This window comes from Pipistrellus kuhlii, unplaced genomic scaffold, assembly GCF_014108245.1.
Source record: "Pipistrellus kuhlii isolate mPipKuh1 unplaced genomic scaffold, mPipKuh1.p scaffold_m20_p_15, whole genome shotgun sequence".
Classification (NCBI taxonomy): domain Eukaryota; kingdom Metazoa; phylum Chordata; class Mammalia; order Chiroptera; family Vespertilionidae; genus Pipistrellus; species Pipistrellus kuhlii.
The window spans coordinates 31,116,793-31,139,777 of record NW_023425460.1 but is presented as its reverse complement, the minus strand read 5'-3'; the positions used below and the strand labels follow the sequence as shown (position 1 = coordinate 31,139,777).

The 22,985-nt window shown below is 36.1% G+C and overlaps 1 protein-coding gene and 1 long non-coding RNA gene across 5 annotated transcripts; both read right to left on the bottom strand.

Moving 5' to 3' along the window:
• Nucleotides 1-163: 163 nt before the first annotated feature.
• Nucleotides 164-22,971, bottom strand: CUTC (cutC copper transporter). Of its 4 annotated transcripts, none has more exons than XM_036438826.2 (9): nt 22,812-22,966; nt 19,020-19,091; nt 16,542-16,601; nt 13,558-13,767; nt 12,898-12,933; nt 11,084-11,217; nt 5,171-5,198; nt 1,754-1,859; nt 164-668 (listed from the first exon to the last, which is right to left on the bottom strand). In XM_036438826.2, the coding sequence occupies exons 1-9, from the start codon at nt 22,864-22,866 to the stop codon at nt 554-556; spliced, it is 816 nt and encodes a 271-aa protein (XP_036294719.1). In that variant the 5' UTR covers nt 22,867-22,966; the 3' UTR covers nt 164-553. The 4 variants fall into 4 exon arrangements, with proteins under 4 accessions (XP_036294719.1, XP_045437936.1, XP_036294721.1 ...); XM_045581980.1 differs by lacking the exon at nt 22,812-22,966 and adding an exon at nt 19,375-19,548; XM_036438828.2 differs by lacking the exon at nt 19,020-19,091 and having other exon boundaries at nt 22,812-22,968.
• On the bottom strand, nt 21,327-22,599 carry LOC123652387. Its single transcript, XR_006741708.1, has 2 exons — nt 22,034-22,599; nt 21,327-21,946 (listed from the first exon to the last, which is right to left on the bottom strand). It is a non-coding gene; the product is annotated as an uncharacterized LOC123652387 (long non-coding RNA).
• Nucleotides 22,972-22,985: the final 14 nt, after the last annotated feature.

Here is a 22,985-nt window from a genome sequence, read left to right as displayed (position 1 = left end):
CAGGAACTTTTATGCTGTACCACTGTATTCAGTATCCTTAGCATCTTGCCCAGGGCAACATACCTAATACATAATAAAAAGAGAAAATGAAGGTAAAACAAAACTCTTCTCTTTCAGATTTTGCCAGACTCTAGTCAGGATAAAAATAAGAGACTGCTGTGATAGTATCAACATTTTTATTTTATAAAAGAAAATGCAAAATACTGCTGTGAAACTGTACCTAAAGTCACTCTCTAAGTTCATATCTTGCATTTGAATTTTCTCAGTTCATCGATTAACTCCAATGAAAACAGACTAAACTTCTGTTCATGGAAGAAACATAGACCAGATTTAAACATGACAATGAAGATGGCTGGCAAGATTAGGCAAAGGGAGTGATTTTAGCTCTTTTTCAAGTTTTCTTCTTAAAAACATTCTCCACGACCATGTGAGGCTTATAGAAAACACCGTGACTGTCCTGGCCAGAGAAGAAGGTTAAAGCGGTGTTATAGAGAATTGTAAATTATTCTTCTGCCTTCATCTTGTGATATCCATGTCTCTCAGAAAGGTCTGGCTAAACCAGACTATTCATTGCAATAGCATTCAAAGTCCTTACTTGGGTCACATCTGTTACCTTTAGAGAATATTCTGAGGTACAAAGAGAGGTACCCATGGCAACAGAGGAATTTCTGCAATAGAAACAATAAAGAAACAGATGATTATATGAGTTGTTAAATGAGCCCTGCTCATTTTATAGGCTATTTCATGGCCTAGAACAAGGGCAAGTCAAAGACCTTAGACTACTATATTACATAATTTTTATTAATTAATTATTTGAAATAGCTAGTAGCCAAATCTACTAGACAATATAACTGACTTTGCATCTAAAATGTAAGTTGTGAGGCTCTTGCTGCTTTTATTTCTCACTTTTCCCAAATTATAAATTATCAACTGCCAACTATTAAATTATAGGAGTACTCTCAAGTATAATAATAAAAAAATAATAGTTTCAATTCCTTAATGTGATAAAATTTCAAAATAACTAAAAATAGAGAGTAAAGGTAAAGGAAGACTAAGTATTAAAGGTAGAAGAGATAAAAATAATTATGACTCTTCCAACCTTAAACCATAGTTATTGTTTGCTAAAAGAAAGCACGGGTGAATAAGCAAACATACTTATCTGACTGACTTGAAGCTGAGATACTAAATTAGTTCATTATTAACTTTTAGCAATGACTTAATGATATAATGGTTCACTTAAGTTTAGAAGAGCTTGCTTTTTTAAAGCAAGATAAGAACGTTTTGCACTGTTTTGTGTGTGTTTTTAAAGAGACTGCCACATGTGGCACCTCATTTGGATGTGTCTGGAGTCTTGGAAACTTGACTACCATGCGTTCTATAAATGGACCTTGACAGCTTATTTGGAGGGTCTAGCGGGGGAGCATAGCTATGCGTATACCCATGACCGAAGAACGGTCCGCTCCTCTATCAGGGAAGGTCATCCTCTTTGATCTCCTACAGAAGCTTTGGCAGGGATGCACATGGAACAGTGATGGAGGGAGGGGACACCTGCCTAGTCAGCTAAATCAGCGGAATCAACCCCGGCGATTAATGGGGTCACAGATATTGCCGCCAGATCACCTTCACATCAATACTTATATACTAATCACAGCATTTCATTCATTTATCAAGCCATTAACTAAGGTTTTCCTATGGGAGGAAAATAAAGATCAATCTCATCTCTTCTTGGTTGAGTCAAATAATACACTTTTACCGAAATTTCATTCCTGAATCTCTAGCAGACCGAGCAGAACAGTGGAATTCTGTAGCACCAGAACCCTCAAGGATTCTTTGCAGATTTCTGTCTGTTATGCCACCCCCTGTTGGAAAAAATAAGTAATACATTAAAGTAGAAAAGACCTTTGAATAAAATTTAATAAATAAATTTCCATACTGAAGTTTCTCATTAACTCAAGAATTATTCTCTCTCTCTCCTAAGCTAGAATAAAGTTAGAAAAGAATGATGAAATACAAACTATAGATTCTGAAGAACAACTGATAAGGACATAGAACCTATGATGGAATCTTCTATGTCCACTGGTTTATATAACAATGTTATATGTTACAGACTTTAAATCTATAAAGATTATTCTAGGACAGTGGACAGCAAACCATGGCTCGAGAGCCACATGCGGCTCTTTGGCCTCTTGAGTTTTTTAGCAAAGACCAGTTTAGGAGTACCCTAATTAAATTAATAACAATGTACCTACCTATATAGTTTAAGTTTAAAAAATGTGGCTCTCAAAAGAAATTTCAATTGTTGTACTGTTGATATTTGGCTCTGTTGACTAATGAGTTTGCCTACCACTGTTCTAGGATAAGGAAAACCATCGAGCGCTCTATCCCTGTTTCCCCTCAATTAAAGAAAAATCAAATTAAAACAAAAGGAGGCCAGGCTAGAGGACAAAGATACAAAAGCACAGCCTTAGAAATGTGTCTGAAAGGGAACCTCCAGATTTTCTCTCTGGATCAGCATTCGAAGACCATGATGTCACTGGAAATGGGAATAATGCCAGGTATTATATAGTTTATTCATTATAATACCAAATTATTATTTCATTTCACAGAAGGATCTGAATCTACTTTATAAAACCTTCACAGTCAAGTACTTTATGATGACTCATTTGTTTTGATGAGCAATATCTTAAAGTTTTTATATAAAGAATATTCTCAACTGATACCAGATTATAAATATAAAATTATTGATCTTTATATCTTTGTCTCTAATATATAGGAGTATTAAATAAATATTTTTAATGACTGTTAAAATATGTACTTTGTATCTCAAGGTGCTAAAGTAACTTGACTTTACACATTCTTTTGGACTCTAACTTTTTTTTTACTTTGAGGCAGAGTAACATCACTGAGCCCTAAGAAGTAAAAAGAATACAGACGGAGAAGGTAAATTTGGATCGGAATTCTGGCTTCACCACTGTAACTCCTCAGTTATGTGATCTTAGATAAATAACTTTAAACCACTGAGCATCAACTTTTTTAACCAAAAGAGGTATTTCCTCAGAGCTTGTTATAAGGATTCAAAGGCAAATATGTTATTTCTCTCTGACACATAACAAGATGTCTGGCCACTGAAACCATTTTGTCCCAGTTATCAGCAACTTTTGGACACAGATAATACATTTCAAAACACAGAATAACACATCTTTACAGTTGGAACCAAAGAGGACAATTAGTTCAATTTCCTCTCTTTACAGTGAGTAAGTGAACCTATGTGTAAGGTTCATTTATGAAAATCTCTAAAGAGAAACCACTAAGTTCTATTTATCTTTATATTTTTCCATGATGAATATTCATTAGACATTCAGTTTTACTTATCTAGGAATTTTTCCTTGTTGGTACTTATTTTCATGAAATTTTAATAATTTCTTTATAGATCTATTCTGTGAGCTCCTGAAGTAAAATGATTACTTTATATTCATTTCCGTCTTTCATATCCACCATAAAACTTAGCATATAATTATCACTTGCTTGGTAAGGTTTGTTAAATAATCACAAATATTTTGTATATAACATCTTCTCACCTCAAGAGTAAGCCTTTTGAGGAAGTAGTTCCTTGTGTAACTCTGTACGCCTTGCACAAAGTTAAAAATTACATAATAAGCAAAGGCAACCTTAATATTAACAATTATCTAAGCCTGGCTATTAACTGTCAAGACTAAATACATTTCATTTTAAATGGAAATACATTAAAAACAGTTAAGTCTCTTTAATAAAGGGTCTCAATTTGACAGATAGCATATGCTTTCTATCTGTTCACATTTCAGGGACTTGCTATAGGTCAAAACTTTCCTAAATTTCTGATGCTATACCTTTGTATGGTCTCTTTTTAAAAGTTGGCCTTTATTTGGCTATCACCATTTTGACCCCCTAGTTAGTCTTGTCATCACTGGTAGTGAGACAACCAGACACTCTATGCCTTCTAATGTGGTACAATATGATATATACAGAATCACCCATTAAGTACTCTTACCAAAAATAATTAAACAGAATCTAATCAAGCCTTATGATCTAGCTACCAGTTTATAGGCAGTGCCTTGGCTAGGAAATACATGCCAAACAATATCAAAAGAAAGTAATTTGATGATAAAACCAGAAAGTAAGACATTTTACAGGTAAATGGCCCAAACTTCTTAAATTTAACTTTTTTGAAAGAAAAACTTCTATGTTAAAAAATATTAAGATAACAACCAAGTGTAATATTTATTCTTTGATGGGATCCTGATTTGAACATATCAGCTATTAAAAACATTCTGAGGGCAACTAGAGAAAAGAGGAGATTGAATATTAAATGGCATGAAAGAATTAGTGTTTATTTTGATAAATATAATAATGGTATTGTGATTACAGTAAAATGCCCTTATTTTTCAAAGACATAAAGATAAAATGTCATGATGCCTTTAAATGAACTTTAAAATACCTCAGGATAAGAAGAGATAAATGTTACAAAATGTGAAATCTATAAAATGAGTAAATGCCTTTTTCTACTCTTTTATAGGTTTGAGAAATTTAATAGAAAAAAATTAAGATAATCTTTATATTTGTCTCCCTCTGATACTAGGTAACCTTATACAATTCTTATACAATTCTTTAAAAATTATTCGTTTCTAATGAGCTGTAATATAATTAGTTGATCTTATAGTTATCATCAGGAACACATGATCCAAATGTGCTGACTACAAAGAAGAATTTGGTGATCAGATTTTCAGGAACTGAGCATTATATCTTATCCAGGGATATTATGTTTGCTTACACTTTGTTAACAACTGATACATTTGGCCCTAACACAGAGTAGCAGCAAACTTGGTGTGCCTCACTATAGATGACCATCTTCATTCGTAAAATTCTATACTGTAGGAGAACAAACATGAGGAAAGCCCAACTCTACTCTACTTTTTTTTTCTCTTCTCTGAGCTTATCCCTGATAAAATGTTCTCTTACTTATCTAATGTTTTAAATTCTAGCAGAGATCTGCCATCTTAAAACAATTTAATCAAATTAAATATTCTTTCTGAAAACCGCATACTAAAACTTTCTCCCATACTGCCCTGCCTCCTTTGTTCTTCCTTCATCACAGTTCAGTGTTATACTAGTGAATGGATAGATAAATAAATACCTGGCATTACCACAATCCTGCCTTTTGCCTGAAAAAAAGAAAAAAATAATAATTTTTATATTAAAGTAAATTTTAATATCTTTCTCCAAATGAGATAGTAAGGCAGTGAGAACAGAAACATAAGCATATTAAATTTTAAAAATTACTATTAATGTTTACTTTTCAGATCTTTTGTTCTTCTGGGATCTTAGGTAAGTAAGATGTTCAGCAAAGTAACTCTTTCTATCCAGTTATTTATTATATTACTTTAAAAACCTGTACTGTTATGAACACAAAGACTAGAAGGATACAATATAAATACAGAATAATCATTTAAGAAAAGTCATTACTGAAAGATAATAGTAACCTGAGCTCTTGGTATGTAATGGGATAGAAGTAGTTGAATTTAAGATTTCAGCAGGAAAGAAAGAGCATAGGGTGATTGTAAATTATTGGGGAGGGGAAGAGGAAGAGGGCAAGAAATACACTCAAATTTTGCATCCTCAACTAAATTCCCTAGCTTATCATACCAATTAAATAAAACCATATGTCCATTTAATTGGGTTTTAAGTAATAAAACTAAACTATATGAATTGCTTTAATTTATGTTAATTCTATAAGCTAGGTATTGAAATTTCCTTACTTTTATTCTAATTTCTATCACATTTCTTAAATAAATTTTGGTGATAAATCACTGAAAGTCAAAAGAAAATCACCCCATTAAAAATGCATACTTAGTGGAACTGCTAGTAGCAGCTAGGTAACAAGGACAGAATAAAAATTACATATATGTCAAGCTCAACTAACCTGCAGAATAAAACCTTTACATTATATATAATTTGGATTTCTTCACATGTGGATTCCCTGAGAGGGGTTTTTAATACTGGACCAGCCAATCCTGTCAACCCACACAATTCTATGTGATTTGCCTCAACTGTTCAGCTTATGTATTCACTCAGTCTACACTTTACCCAACTCAGGTGTAGATAGACAATCTTTCTTCTAATGAGTGTTGCTGAACAATGAAAAAAATTCAATCAAGAACCACCCGTAACTTAGTTTCTTTTTCCATAAAACAATGAAATATTCAACTAATGTATTCAATAAATACAACTAATATTTTAAAAATATTTAATTTTATATCATGTCCAGTTAGGACAAATGAGAAAACTGAAAGATGGGCTTAGTGTGTGGAGCAGAAATGGGGAGAAAAGCAAAAGAGGTATCATGTCCAATGTGAGAAGAGGGGCAGAAGGATCAAGAAAAAAAAAAGGATACAAAAGGAGAGAACAGAAACCAAAAGGGAATAAAGTAAAAACTAACACCAGAAATAAATGCAAAAAGGGAAGAGAAGCAGAAAGTCTCAAAAGCAGTAATAGCATGTAAGCAGTGAAAAAGAAAGGTAATAAGTAGGGAAGAGAATATAGTCATGAACAGAGGGAGAAACAACCATTCTCCTTACGATTAAGACAAATTATAGATATTGTAATGAGCTCTAAGTAACTATCAGTGTAAAATTAAGGTGAATATTCAAATGTCTTTTGAGACATTTTATGGAGCACAGCCACAAATTCTAATGCATTCCCAAAGAGCTAGATATATTAGAGAAGTCATCTATGAAAAGGGTTCAAATTCTTTTAGTTTTAAGAAAGTGAAGGTAAGATATGATATACAAGTGCAAAAAGGGAAACAGAAACCGACAAATGACTTGGAAAGAATGGTCATAGAAAAAATGATGGATTGCTATAAAATTGTTTTAGTGTAAGTCAACAACAAATTGTATTCTACACTGTGCAAAATTAGAACCCTCAGACTAGTATTTAAGTAATAGGGACTCAGTAAAATAATCAAGTGACCTCAAACCCTAACTTCTGGCACAATTTTTCATAATAGCTGGGTTATATGTCATTATAGAAAAATAGTTCCAAAATTAATATATATATATATATATATATATATATATATATATATATATGTGTGTGTGTGTGTGTGTGTGTGTGTGTGTGTATGTATATGTATATGTATATGTATATATATGTATAAATCCTGTGAAAATCTGTAGATTTTATAATTTTTTTTCAGAGGATCCCCTTCTGAACAATTTTCTTTAACCATGATTAAATTGATCAATCACATTACTCACCTGCCTATCCATCCAACAAATATTTACTAAGTGCCTAATATATATCAGATACTGTTTTAAGTATGAGAAATACTGTGGTTGAAGGGATCAAGAATATGCCACTGTGGAAAAAATAAAATAAAATAAAATAAAAAAATATATATATATATTTTGAGCTAAGACATTTGTTCTCGAAATTCCTTATCTGCTTAAAAGTAGAGCCTCCCAAAAGGACTAAAAAATATTAAATTGCCATAAACCTCCTCCCTGTACCACATCTAAATAGGTATCAGTCATAAAGCTATCATATCTCCCACCTATTCTCCTAAGGGTCCATTTACCGTTCCAAAAAGCCATTTGTTTTCTCATAAATACCCTTTCTACTTCTAAGTTCCCAAGTGCTCTTTTCCCCTTCCTCTTAGAAGGTATATCAGCCCCAAATTTTAAGCACTTCTTTGAGTTACATTTCTTTGTAAACTTTCAAACATATATACATGTGTGATCAAAATCTGTTTGTTTTTTTCTTGCTATTTATCTATGGTCAGTTGAATTTGTGGGCCCTCTAATACTGAACCTGAGAGGACAAAGAAACATTATTTTGCCCAGTGTCTGGTTCTGTGGTTGAGCATCGACCTATGAGGAGGTCACGGTTCGATTCCCGAACAGGACACATGCCTGGGCTGCAGGCTCCATCCCCAATTGGGGGGAGAGAGGGGGGAGGCGTGCAGGAGGGCAGCTGATCAATGATTCTCATCACTGATGTTTCTCTCTCTCTCTCCTTTTCTCTTCCTCTCTGAAATCAATAAAAATATATATATTTTTTAAGTGTTTTGCCCTGGGCAATGTGGTTCAGTTGGTTGGGTGTCTCTTGTGTACTGAAAGATTGCTGGTTCAATTCTGGGTCAGGGCACAAGCTTGAGTTGTGGGCTTGATTCCAATGGAGGGAAATAAGGGAGTGCAGGAGGCAACCTATCCATGTTTTACTCTCACATGAATGTTTCTCTCTCTCCCTCTCCCTCTTGCTCTAAAAATCAATTTTAAACGTTTGTGTTTCTTTCCTGACATGGTGAACAAGAGCAAGTTCCTACTCTCATGGAGTTTACATGTTCAAGGAAGACTGGTATATTTATATAATAAAATTTCAGGTAGCAATAAGTACAATGAGGAAAAATTAAGCAAGGTAATAGAGAGTAAAATGAGAGGGGATATTTCATAAAATTTAATAACTGTTAGAGAAATAAGTGGAACAAGACTGTTTAGTATAATATTTTCAAATGTACTGAAGGAAGCATCTATAAAACATTCATTATCTAGAAAGCTGAAATGATTTTAAGAAGTAAAGAAAAACGTGTGATTTAACTGTTTCTTCTAAATAAAAACTTTCTAAGACAGAAAAATTATACTTTTAAGAGATGAATTTTATCACTTTTTTGGGATTATTTATAGCTATATGCTTGCCTAAGGTTATAAAGTGATTTAACAATATAAAGCACACATTTTGTTATTATCTGAAGTAATCCACAACTATTCTAGGAGGTAGGAACCATTATTGTGCTAACTTTGTGTTTTATTTATTTTATTTATTTATTTTTTATATTATGCTAACTTTGTAGGGGCGGAAACTGAAGTTTAGGTTAGGGCAAGATCACTATAAGAGGCAAAGCCAGGATTTAAATACTAAGCCCAGGGCTTAGATAGGCTTTAACCAGTACATGTATAATATATCTTAAAAGTAATTGTTTCAAGAAGTAAAGTTAGCATGATCCCACTTACACATGGAATCTGAAAAAGTTGAATACATAGAAACGGAGAGTAGAACGGTAGATATTAGGAGCAAGGAGCTGGAGGAAACAGGGAGATGTTGGTCGAAGGGCACAGAGTTGCAATTATTAGGATGAGTAAGTCCAGAGATCTAATGTATAGCATTGTGGGGGTTCAGAACAAGCCGTTCTAAGATGTGACTCAGTAGTATGCTGATTCATTTGAGCTTGACTTTGAATTTTAGCAGCAGGTTTAAGAGAAACTTCTGTCCCTCCCTCCCCTCTAACTAATTTAAAGAACATAGAGGTCTTGCCCATAACAAGCTATTATCAAGAGATAACTACTTTTGACCTATCCATAGGGTAGGGCAAACTTCAATTTACTAAACCTCTGTTCTTATGATCCTGCAATGACACTTGGAAGCCCCCAACATGCATCCCTAACTTAGGATGTCTTATATACTCATGCTTCCTTTCTTCCTCTGAATTTTTGGGGTTCCCATACATATGTATGTATTAAATTTGGTTATTTTCTCTTGTTAACCTGTCTCATATTTACATGATTATTAGACCAGCCAGAAGAACCTTGAGGGTAGAGGAGAGTTTGTTTCTTCCCCACAACATTATAACTCTAGTGAATAATGCTGTATTTAAAATTTGCTAAAAGTAGATTTCAGGTGCTCTCACCACACACACACTCACACACACACAAGCACACCCCTTGGTCATGACCATAATACAAATGCCCTGTACTTACTATATACTAAATAAATATTTGTAAAATCAGTAAGTTCCAGACTAGCAAAGTCACATCAGATCCTTATGTGAAATTTCTAAAAATTATTTTCATGACTATACAAAAGATATTTACCTAGGAACACTAAATATTATTATTAAAAATAGCAGAAGTAATAATAATAGAAAATAATATGTATTAAGATGTATTATATGCCACGTCCTGTGCTAAGGCTCTTAGATATCTTATCTCTACCAACGCTCAGAGCAATCCTATAAAAGAATATTAAACTTATCTCAACTTCACAATTGAGGAAATAGAAGTTTAAAGGTTAATGATCTACTCCACATTACACAGTAAATAAATTTCAAACCTAAGTCTCAAATCCAGAACACTTTCTTCTCAAAGTCCATACTCATTAATTAGAATGCCTATATACTGACATCAAAAAAATACAGGCATTCCCCCAATTATAAAGCCATCTTCTGACTGCTCTAAAAATGTTGCTTATTAACACACCAGGGCATACAAGAGAAAAATACTGTATTTCCTCCCATCCTATATAATTAAAGGCTAATATGCAAATTGACCGAACTGTGAAATGAATGGTCACTATGATGTGCACTGACCACCAGGGGGCCGATGCTCAATGTAGGAGCTGTGCCCTGGTGGCCAGTGCGCTCCCACAGGGGAGTGTTGCTCAGCCAGAAGCCGGGCTCATGGCTGGCAAGTGCAGCGGCAGTGGCAGGGGCCTCTCCCACCTCCAAGGCAGTGCTAAGGATGCCCGACTACCAGCTTAAGGGGATGGGGCCTAAGCCGGCAGTCGGGCATCCCCTGAGGGCTCCTGGACTGCAAGAGGGCGCAGACCAGGCTGAGGAACCCCCCTGAATCATGCATCTCATGCGCTGGGCCTCTAGTCTTGATATAAAGAAATAAATGAGAGAAGAATATAGTTTTAGTGTTAGAATTCTCCTAAAATGATAATTACCTCAAATTTCATATGGGATCTCCTGAGTATACATAGATAGCCAGTGAAAAGATATGGCTTAAAACTATGCAATAAAGATGGCTGAGAAAAAGTAAAATTTGCTCTGGTTACCCAAATTAGGTAAGATCTGTCTATAATCTGATTTTAAGAGCCTTGATTACTAAAAGAGCTCATGTGAAAGAAGAATTATATAAATACATTATTGCATACTTGTTTTTTTCCTATAGGGTAAACTTGAAGTTAGTAATATTTAGTTTCACAACCCATCTGAACAGCAGATTATCGGGAGAACCACAACAGTCTTAGGAGGAAAAGAAATGGCGTGTACCTGATCTATGAGTCGCTTTATTAGAGGTAGCCCTTCTAGCGCTGAACTGTCACAGCCACTGGTCAACACGCGTTCAAATCCCAAGGCTAATAGAGTCTCTAGTGCTGCCATTGGATCCTGAACCATGTCAAAGGCTGAAATAAATAAAATTTATTTAAATTTTGAACAGATATCAGTAACACAGTGATGACTGAAATGTAGTATATTTACAGTGGTGTGCTGGACCTGGCTGGTATTGGCTTATATGAATCCATTGTTAAATATTCAGAAATTTTATAAGCATGATTGTTAATCCATTGGCAGTTTGAAATCACTTAAGGTGAGAGTATTTTTTTAAAATCCTCACCCGAGTTTATTTATTATCAATTTTAGAGAGAGAAAAAGGAGGGGGTGGAGAGAGGGAAACATAAACTGGTTCCTTCCAGTATGACCCGCAATCTGGGTCTATGCTCTGACTGGGAATTGAACCCTAGACCTTTTGGTATACAGAATGATGCTTCAACAAACTGAGCCACACTGGCCAGAGCAAGAACAGAGTATTTAAACCACAGAAATCAATAAATACTATATATCAGGGTTTTTCCCCTAAGAGCCAGTTTACCAGCAACCACAGTCTACATACAACTGATGGTATGTATGATCATTTAGGTGGTACACATCTAAATAGATGCGTTTACTTAAATGCAGATCATTGACAACCTAGAACCTATTTCTTCTTTCCTCCTTTGTAATAGAGTCCAGTTCTTTTTCAGATATCCATCCCCTTTTCTGCCCATGAATCAAATGTTCTTTTAGAGAAGCTGACCTCACTCCTAGATACAGAAATAGTCTTGTCAACCTTAACAAGCAACAAATTTCATTTCACTGGTAACAGTAATTTATTTTGGGGGGGGGCTGCATAAGACCTAAGCCAATCTAATAAAAATGAATCTCAGGATTCTTGCTTGGAATTCTGTGACAAGTATTTATACTCATAGGCAATGCTTACTCTCTCCCTCTGTTATAGGCCCCCCCCCATCATCTATATCTATATCTATATCTATATCTATATCTATATCTATATCTATCTATCTATCTATCTATCTATCTATATTGATTTCAAAGGAGGAGAGAGGGAGAGAGATAGAAACATCAATGATGAGAGAGAATCATTGATTGGCTGCTTCCTGCACACTCCCTACTGGGGATCAAGCTTGTAATCAGGGCATGTGCCCTTGACCAAGAATGAACCTGGGACTCTTCAGTCTGCAGCTGATGCTCTATCCTCTGAGCCAAACCAGCTAGGGCCCCACCATATATATATATATATATATATATATATTTTTTTTTACCACCGTCTATTTTTAACAACTTTTCACAACTAAGGCTTCATATATTCTAGAAATTGTGCATTTCTAAATTTACAACTGTTAGTCCCAAGATCAGTATAAAGAAACCAAGTGGGCCCTGGCTGGTATGGCTCAGTTGGTTGAGAGTCATCCCGTGAGTACCGAAAGGTTGCAGGTTCAATTCCTGGTCAGGGCACATGCCCAGGTTACTGGTTCGATTCCTAGTGGAAGTGGGTGCGGGAGGCAGCTGATCGTTGTTTCTCTCTCACGTTGATATTTATTTCTCTCTCCTCTCTCTCCCTCTTCTCGCCTCTCACTTTCACTCCCTCTAAAATAAAAATAAAAATAAAGAAAAAACAAAAAAGAAGAAACCAATTGATAACAATGTAACACTATAGAATTGTGTCTCAAACAAAGATTGTGGCAGTTGGTGAAATTAGAAAGCTGACACTATTCAACAGAATTTCTAAAATGGAAATGACTCACCTCGGTGGAAAGTGACTGGCAGAGGACGGCACAGAGCTATAAAAGAAAGTCACACAACAACATGAATGATGAGATCATCATTGATTACTATATATAGAATTCTCCATGTTAGATAGGACTTTTACATATCTTCCTCTCCTAAGTGACTGAAATAATAATAAAATGGCAGCCTTTCAAATTCATAAGTCCTATATTTCCATTAATCTCTGATTTTTATATTTAAAAAATAATCATCCACTTCTTAGAGGCACCAAATAAAAATTATATAATCTAGCTACTACAAGGGCAGCATTTTATCTATTACTCACTTCTCTGAGAATCTTCAAGAATACTTGGCCTAGTAATATAGTTTACTCTGTCCTCTTCACATTTCCCCATCCTCACCAAATGCAAAAGCTTTTGTAGTCTTTGGTTCAATAATTGAAAGAATCAAGGTAAACTTTCCTTTAATTCTTCAGGAACGTGGAAAAACCTGATCTATAGAATAGTCGAGAAGACTATGTTACACATACCCGCTGCACAAACATCTAAAAAATCGACTGCTTATTATAGTTAGTATAAGTGCCTGAAAAGTCAGTTTTGTGATTGTGCTTTTCAATATTGGGAATATTAAATGCATGCAACATTAGAGGCTTTTTGGTCTCAGATACAAATTCTTACCCATAAGCGACATGCACAGCTCTTTGTCAATTTGTCCATCTTCAGTCAATGCCCCAAATACCAAACCATCAGCACCATAAAGCTTGGCAAGACGAATGTCAGCCTTCATCACCTCAACTTCATGATCTGAATATAAAAAATCACCTCCGCGCGGCCGAATTATCACAAAAACTGGGATCTGGACACATTGCTTCACTACTTGAAGGAGACCTATAAGAACAGAAATCAGACTAATTAAAATACAAATGTGAGCCCTAACCGGTTTGGCTCAGTGGATAGAGCATCGGCCTGCAGACTAAAATACAAATGTGAGCTAAAAGCTCAAGGAAGTCAATGAAATATTATTGGTCTTTTACATACACTCTTATGACAGTATCATTTCTATAAGAAATGGAAGAGTTGCTGAGGAAACCAGAGAAAGTGGATCTAAAAGGAAAAAAGGATACTGAGAAGAAAAAAATATCCTCATTAATTAAGTAATAAGAAAAACAAGATAAACAAGAACAACTTAGAAAATAGAAGGAAATTAATCCATTTAAAAGCTCTTGTCAGTTCCGAGAACCAAGAAGTAGTTCAATTCCCAGTCAGAGCACATGTCCCTGTTGCAGACTCCATCCCCAGTAGGGGGCATGCAGGAGGCATGTGATTTTCATCCTTGATTTTTTTTCTCTCTCTCTCCTTCTCTTTCCTCTCTCTGAAATCAATTAAAAAAAAAAAAGTATTTTTTAAAAAAAGAACATTTATAAATAAATAAATAAATACACTTGTCAGTTGAACAAAAATTTTCTTACTGGTATGTAACATTTGAAAGTATAATAACTACCAGGTTCATTGTTCTGCCACTGTATTCCTAAGATCAGGTTTGTCCTTTCCAACTGATTACAGCTCTACTGAAAACCTACTATAGAGATGGTTGCACAGTGCTAAAGTTTATGATCCTTTAATGGACAAAGTCATTTAGTAAAGATATTTTTTTGAAACAGATATGTAAAAGGGAGCAAAATTCTACTTATTTGTGATTTCATTCAGAGATCCATTAATAAAAAGTACCTAAAAATTACACAATTCATGACTAGCTCAGAACTCAATAGTTTATGATATGTGGCAAGCACCATTAGTGTTTACCCAATATGAATTTACTTCCTTTTTCCTTGCTGAAAGAACCCCAATTTTGCATGGGCTAGCAATATGCCTAACACCAAGCAATGAATCATGATTGCTGTTGCAAAAAAAAAACAGACTGCAGTCAAATTTACAGATATGTTCTAGAGATGTCATAGGATGTCTAGGGAATGCCCTTCTTTAGTGAGAATATTTTAAAAGACTAAAATGCCATCATCAACCTCAAAATAATACACATTTTACATTCAATAAAAAAATTATCAGACAGGCTCTAGCCAGTTTGGCTCAGTGGATAGAGCATCAGCCTGTGAACTAAAGGGTCCCGGGTTTGATTCCAATTAAAGGCACAAACCCGGGTTGCAAGCTCGATCTCCAGTAGGGGGCATGAAGGAGGTGGCCAATCAATGATTTTCTCATCATTGATGTTTCTATCTCTCTCTCTCCCTCTCTGAATTATCAGGCAGGAAAAAAAGATGCACCATGAGGCAATAAATCAATCAAACAAAACCAACCTAGAAATATACAGATGTTAGAATTAGCAACTAGGTCATTAAAATAGCTATTATAACTTTAATCTATACATTTAAAATGTTAACAAGCTGCGTAGGAGATATTACAGACTCAAATTTCTAGAGGTGAAAATTAAAATGTGAAAGATGAAAAGTATAGTAGGTGGAATTAACAGTGATAAGATATTACAGAAAAAAGATTAGTAAACTTGAAAACAAAGCAACAGGATCTATACAAAATGAAACAAAAAGAAGACAAGTGCAGTTCATCAGTGAATTGTAGAACAAATATAATCAATTATAATCAATTGAAAATAATTATAAGTATAACTGAAGTCTCTAAAAGAGGGAGTGAAGGACATTGAAAGCTGAAAATTTTCCAAATGTTCTAAAAAGTATAAATGTACAGATCTAAGAAACATGAAGAAAATTACACTCAGGTACATCATAATCAAATTGCTCCAAACCAAAAATGAAGAAAATATCTTAAAAGCAACCAGAGCTTGTTTGGAGGTTCTAACAGGGGAGCACAGCTACTCCTATACCCTTGACCGAAGACTGGTCCTCTTCTTTTCATTCAAGCACGCACACACGCAGCCTCGAGAAGGACACTCATGGATCAGTGAGGGAGGAAGGGGACCTAGCCAGCCAGATCAGCCATGTCAACCGAGGTAATCAATGGGGTAACAGATGTCGCAGCCAGATTGCCCTCACATCCTAAAAGATAACTGACTCTTTAAAAAATATCAGAGTTGTGAAAATTGTTGTGAACCTTCCGGGCAGGTTAAACAAGAGTGGAATGATCAACCCCAGATTTGATATGAAACTCAAGATCTAGAAAATGGCAGACTAACCTGCTTCTAGTATGTCAGTTTGGTTTCATTGTACTGACATCAGTGGGCAGCATGGATGATGAAGAAGCAAGACCAAAATCCATGGGAGGGAAAATCCTGGGATTCTTTTTCTAGGGATGTACTACATGTATGAAAATAAAATGCCTTAATGAGAATAATAACAAGTAGTGTGCAATTTTTAACATACGTAGAAGTAAAGCGTATGTCAACAACACAAAGTCCAGAAGGGGAGAAATGAAAACAAGATAAAAGAAAGCTCTGGTTGTTGACATTACTGCACAGCAACTGAACCAATATTAAGAGCAACTACCTATATCTCAACTTTTTAATGTCTAAAAAATCTACTTGATCACATCTTTGATAGACAAGTTTATTTACAACCATAAGCATACCTAACTGATACAATATCCATAGCATAGTTAACGTGTTAATAACATTGTAAAGGATTCCAATGAAACAAATTATCAATTGTCTCCAGGAATCCAAAAAATGGACTTACCCATGCTTGGTGTGATTCCTCCTTCCACTAAGCCAGAACATAATTCAATCCGACCAGCACCTGTGATTTTTTTTAAAAAGCATTACTTAGCACAAAAAAATTTTGAAAATTTGAAACATATTTTTAAAGGCACCAAAGGACTTCCATGCACAATATAAGCATAACCAATGGAAACAGATAATAGAGGGGTAAGGACATTGGGGGGCAGGGCGTGTGGAACAGGAGAGGTCAATGGGGGGAAAAGGAGACATATGTAATACTTTATTTTTTATTTATTTTTATTTTTTAAAGGAAATTAGTAAGTACATTTTATTTATTTATTTATTTATTTATTTTTAAAATATATTTATTGATTTTGTACAGAGAGGAAGGGAGAGAGATAGAGAGTTAGAAACATCGATGAGAGAGAGTCATTGATCAGCTGCCTCTTGCACACCCCATACTGGGGATATGCCCACAACCAAGGTACATGCCCTTGACCGGAATTGAACCCGGGACCCTTCAGTCCCCAAGCCAACGCTCTATCCATTGAGCCAAACTGGTCCCGGCCATATGTAATACTTTAAACAATAATCTTTTTAAAAAGCATTGCTAAAAAATTACTGCCCAAAACAGACTCCTATTAAATAGCAAACTTAATATTTTTTCCAAATACAGAACAAAAAGAGAAATAGAGAAATCAAATTATAAAATGTAAAAGTCTATTTTTAATTCCACCTATACTCTCCAACTCACATTATGTTATTGGTAGTCAAATTTAAGTGTTAACTCAAGTTAAATTAGGTCTCTTAAAATTTTGTATTACAGTGTTGTCTCTCCATGTACAAGGAAGGGACTTAGAATAAAGAAGTTTCGAGCCTTAGCTGGTTTGGCTCAGTGGACATAGCATCAGCCTGGGGATTGAAGGGTCCTGGGCTCAATTCTGGTCAAGGGCACATGCCCAGGTTATGGGCTAAATCCCCAGTAGGGGGTCTACAGGAGGCAGCCAATCAATTACTCTCATTATTGATGTTTCTATCTATCTCTCCCTCTGCCTTCCTCTCTGAAATCAATAAAAAAAATTTTTTTTTAAAAGAAGAAGTTTCTAGATTGACTATAGTGGAACTCTGGACTCTTCACTAATAAGAAAATAACAATGTTTTCCAAGAGAGTCTTTATTATTCTAAACTTTAAACAGTTTAATTCAAGGTAATTTCAAGAATAAGAAAATATGAAAGTTAAAGAACTATCAGTCTAGGGTGTCTTATGTCTAAAGGTCTCAGGAACTAACTGGGTATTTTTGATGATATTAAAAACAAAGTTTTAAGACATGTTGGTAATATTAAGGTTATTTTTTTAAATTGTCCTTTTAGAGATACATACTAAATTATTTGAGGATGAAATGACATGATGTTCAACCTGGGGGCTCAGTGTTGAGCATTGACCTGTGAGGTTGAACTCAAAGGATTATTTTTAAAAACAAAGATGAGGAAGCCCTGGTCTGTTAAGTTAGTTGGTCAGAAAATCGTCTGGGTATGCCAAGGTTGCAGGTTGGATCCCTACTCAGGGTACATACAAAAATCTACTCATGAATGCATAAATAAGTGGAACAACAAATTGAGCTCTCTCTAAAAAACACACACAAATAAATAAATATTTTTTTTAAAAATCACAAAGAAGATACAACAAAGACCAAATGTAGCAAGCAAGGTTGAAAATATATACAAAAAAATTGTAGTCACCATCCCCCTTCAACACTCAAAAAAGATGAAAGATTGGTCATGTACTAAAAATGGATGAAGCTAAGTAATGGGTACATGGGGATTCATTATATTATTTTCTCTATTTTTATATATGCTTGACATTTTCCATAATAAAAACTAAACAAATTTCCTGATCCTGAAATGCTTCCTATTAAAACCGTTCACAGTGCAAAAGAAACCTTAAGGTAAAAATAATGTGGAGGGGGGGAGGGGGGGAAGGGGGTAGATAAGGTAGAAATCTTAAATTAATTTGGAAAAATTAAATCTTTGGTAAGTTAAAAAAAAATGAAGTTGATGAATAAGCAATATTGTGGACACTAACTCAAAATGTAAACTAGGGAGTAAGACTAAAAAAAATCCTAACTTTCCAGTAGGTTTTTTAGTTGTTTTCAAAAGAATTAATAGAATCCTTCCTAATCACAAAGGCTCCCAAGGTCAGTTCACAGGATTCATTTTCAGTCTCTTAAAAGCACTGTAGCCCAGCCAGTGTGGTTCAGTGGTTGAGTGTCGACACATGATTCAAGAGGTCACTGGTTCAATTCCCGGTCAGGGCACATGACCAGGTTGCAGGTTCAATCCCCAGTTGGGCACATGCAAGAGGAAACCAATGAATGTTTTTCCCACATTGATATTTCTATGTCTTTATTCCTCTCCCTTCCTCTCTCTCTAAAAATCAATTAAAAAACATTTTTTTAAAAAGACTGGAAACTATCATTAATTCTCCAATTTTTCTTACCTCCTCTTTCTGCATTTACAGCCGACTCCACTGAATCAACACACACTTCCATGAGAAATCCATTTGCTGTCCCTAAAATGCATGAAAAACAAATGCAATACCATGATGGGTGCAATACCATGATGGGACTATTTATCCAGACCAATCCACCACTATCATTTTATATTTTGCTGCCAAAATTCAAATATCCAATATAGGAAAGTGTATAAGTATATAAGGGCCCATGAATGCAATAAGATATGTTAATTATAAAACTGATGTCTTTGGATTATGAAATATGAACACTAACATACAAAAAATTTATACTGGAAACAATATTTACTGAATGCAAAATTAAACTTCCTAAAACACAGACCTCATCATCACATTCCCGGTCAAGATTCTTTCAATGCTTCTCAATGAGTACCTGCAGAATACGTTTAAACTTCTTTACAAGGAATATGTTTAAGTGCTAGGATGGACTTCAAACCCTGCCCCCCTCCATACTTGTGATTTTAGGCCAAATTACTTGGCCTCAGTTATCTATACAACTTAGTAGGTTGTAGTACCGACCCCAGAGTAGTGAAGATAAATCATGTAAAGTGATATATCAACTAAATGTGCAAAAATACTACTGTATTTTTCAGACCATAAGACGCTCCGGACCATAAGACGCACCAGTTTTTAGAGAAGGGAAATGAAGAAAAAAAGATTCTGAAACAAATAGTGTCCTAAAATATTTTATGTGCATTAAAACCCAACATCACAGTCATAAACACATGTAATCAACCCTGTAAAGTAAACAGCAGCATTTAGAACCATTTTAGAGCTGGGCAAGCACACAGAGACCACACAGAGCCGGGCAAGTAAAAAAACTTTTTTTTTTAAAGTATATGTGTAGGCTATATTTGGACCATAAGACGCAGGGAAAAGAGTGCGTCTTATGGTCCGAAAAATACGGTAGTTTCATTAACTACAAGGTATTTTCTCTACATGCCTCCAGTTGTCCCTAATCCTCATTCCTGCTTTTGCTTATGCCATCTCCTCCTTCCAGCTCCATCTCTGACTGCTAAACTCTTCCAAGATTCATGTCAAACCATATTTCCATGACACTTCCTCTCTCCCAAAGTAGGAAATTGTATCTCCCTTTTTTGAACTCATATAACTTTGTAAGTTATATATTCTTCTTTAAAACACTAACTGTATCTCTTCAAAATATGATTTTCTAAATGTCATTATTTATGTAGATAAATGTTTGATCATTCTTACTTGATCTAAAGTTTGTAAAGAAGGTCTTTTTCCCCACAAAGTTTATTTTTTAACTTACTGATTTTAGACAGGGAGGAGGGGGGAGAGGAAAGAATAGAAAGAGAAACATCAATCTGTTCTTTTATTCAAGCATTCATTGGTTGATTCTTGTATGAGCCCTGACCAGGGATCGAACCTACAGCCTTGGCATATTTTTTTTTATATATTTTATTAATTTTTTAAAGAGAGGAAGGGAGAGAGATAGAGAGCCAGAAACATCGATGAGAGAGAAATATCGACCAGCTGCCTCCTGCACAGCCCCCACGGGGGATATGCCCGCAACCAATGTACAAGCCCTTGACCGGAATCGAACCCGGGACCTTTCAGTCCGCAGACCGACGCTCTACCACTGAGCCAAACCGGTTTCGGCAGCCTTGGCATATTTTTAAAAATATATATTTTATTGTTTTTTTACAGAGAAGAAGAGAGATAGGGAGCTAGAAACATCAATGAGAGAGAATCATTGATCAGCTGCCTCCTGCACACCCCCTACTGGGGATGTGCCCGCAACCAAGGTACATGCCCTTGACCAGAATCGAACCTGGGACCTTTCAGTCTGCAGGCTGACGCTCTATCCACTGAGCGAAAACGGTTTGGCAACGTTGGCATATTGATTGTGAGGATGAGCTAAGCCACCTGGCCAAGGTCTTTATGTGAGAAATCTTTATCATCACCTACAGAAAGCACAGTGTCTACCATGGTCCACAATCGACAAGCAAAAATTTACTAAAGGCAGAATAATTAAAAATTCATAGAAAGTCACATATCTGCACTAAAAAGTATGATGAAAATAGTTTTGAATTTTTTCTGTAAGCTAAACACATAATTTTTAAAAATTAAGAATTCTGAATGCATACTTCATGCAATATCTAAAAGAAGGTTACCACATACTGATAATGATGACAACTAGGTGCTGGGATTTGGAATGCCTTTACTATCTTTTTACTTTCCTACATTGATTGATTTTTCTTCTACCCAATATTGCTTTTATCATTTTTTTAAAAGCAATTTTTAATTTAAAAAACAAAAATCTAGCCTCGCTGGAGTGGCTCAGTATTTGATCATCGACCTACGAACCAGGAGGTCATGGTTCAATTCCTGGTCAGGGCACACGCCTGGGTTACAGTCCCCAGTGGGGGACATGCGGGAGGCAGCCCATCATGATTCTCTTTCATCATTGATGCTTCTCTCTCTCTCTCTCCCTCTCTGAAATCAATAAACAAAAACAAACATTTTTTAAAAAGAACATAAATATATCATCTGCTAAGATCAAGTTGCAACTGTTTCATTTATTTAAAAGACTATCTGTCTCAAACAGTGAAAGAGTTACGCACCACCCTTTGCTCTTAACCGGCAGTGCTGCATTAATTCTGAGTTTTCTGATAGCCACCCATACCAGCTGTCAGGTCACTCAATCTGGACAATGCTGCAGCGGTACTATGTGCCTCATGCAAGAAAGGGCCTTGACTAGAAGAGGGTGGAGATGCACACAAAGGCTATGACAGAAGGCGGAGGAAGGCAAATCAGTTATGGGGATCAAAGAAAAAGGTTATTTGTTTGGAGCAGTTCTCAAAGTGTCGTAGGTCAGTTAGCTCTGAGAGCCTTAGGGATATTAGAATCTTAGATGATCCTATCAGGGTCTGTGCAGTGAAAAATTTCATGACATTAAAATTTTATTTGCCTTTTACACTTTGATTATTTCACAAATGGAATTTTGGGCAGGCTACCTGACATGTCAGACTGAATGCAGAAGCAAGTATAACACAGGCATGAGAATTCCATTAAGCCCGATGGGAAAGAGGTCTGCAAAAATACAAAACATGGGCACTACTCCATTTTGTTTGTTCAGAAAAAAAAAAAATTTATATTCGTTAACATGTAATGGGTTTATTATGGTTATTTTCTAGTTAATAACTATTTTAAAACTTTGTTTTAATTTTAAATAGTCAGTATCAATAGATTTAACCTATATTTAAAAAAAAAAAGTCTTTGAGGTCCTCAATAATTTTTAGGAGGGAAAGGGGATCCTGAGATCAAAAGCTTTGAGGGCCGCTGGTCGGGAGGAACCCAGAGTTCACGGAGGGATCTGCCAAATCCTAACACCTGGATGCCATCCTACCCTGGCGCGCCAGGGCCGCTGTAGCAGCTCCAGGTGATGGGGCGGTCACCACAGGTGCTCGCCATCTGAGCATCACAGCGACGCTCCGGGGACGACGGGAAACGTGCGGCTCAGAGAAGCTAACCAGCTCCAATACAATCGCACGACGATACGCGGGGGCAACGGGATTCGAACCCACACGTCTGGCTCCAGAGCCGGGCCGCTCTCACTACACGCCCCTTCCCAGGCGCCCCTTCCCACGTGTTTAAAGCCGGAATGACAGAACCTGTAGCGCAGCGGGCCGCGGGGGAGGTCGCCGTCAACCCACCGGTCGACCAGAAACCCCCGGCAGCCCCACCCGCTCGGGGCAGCGAGGTGGGCCGCCCCCTCCCCGCCCCGCTCCGCACCGGCCTTCCCGGACGGCATCCGCGTCCGCTCCGAGGAGGACCCCTGCCTCTTCATCCTCCACGCGTTCCTCCCTCGCGAAACTACGGTTTCCGCTCAGACCCGGGTTTGGGTGCGCGTCCCCGCCGCTGCGCACGCCCCCGCGCGCCCCAGCGTCCACACCCCAGCAGCCCCCG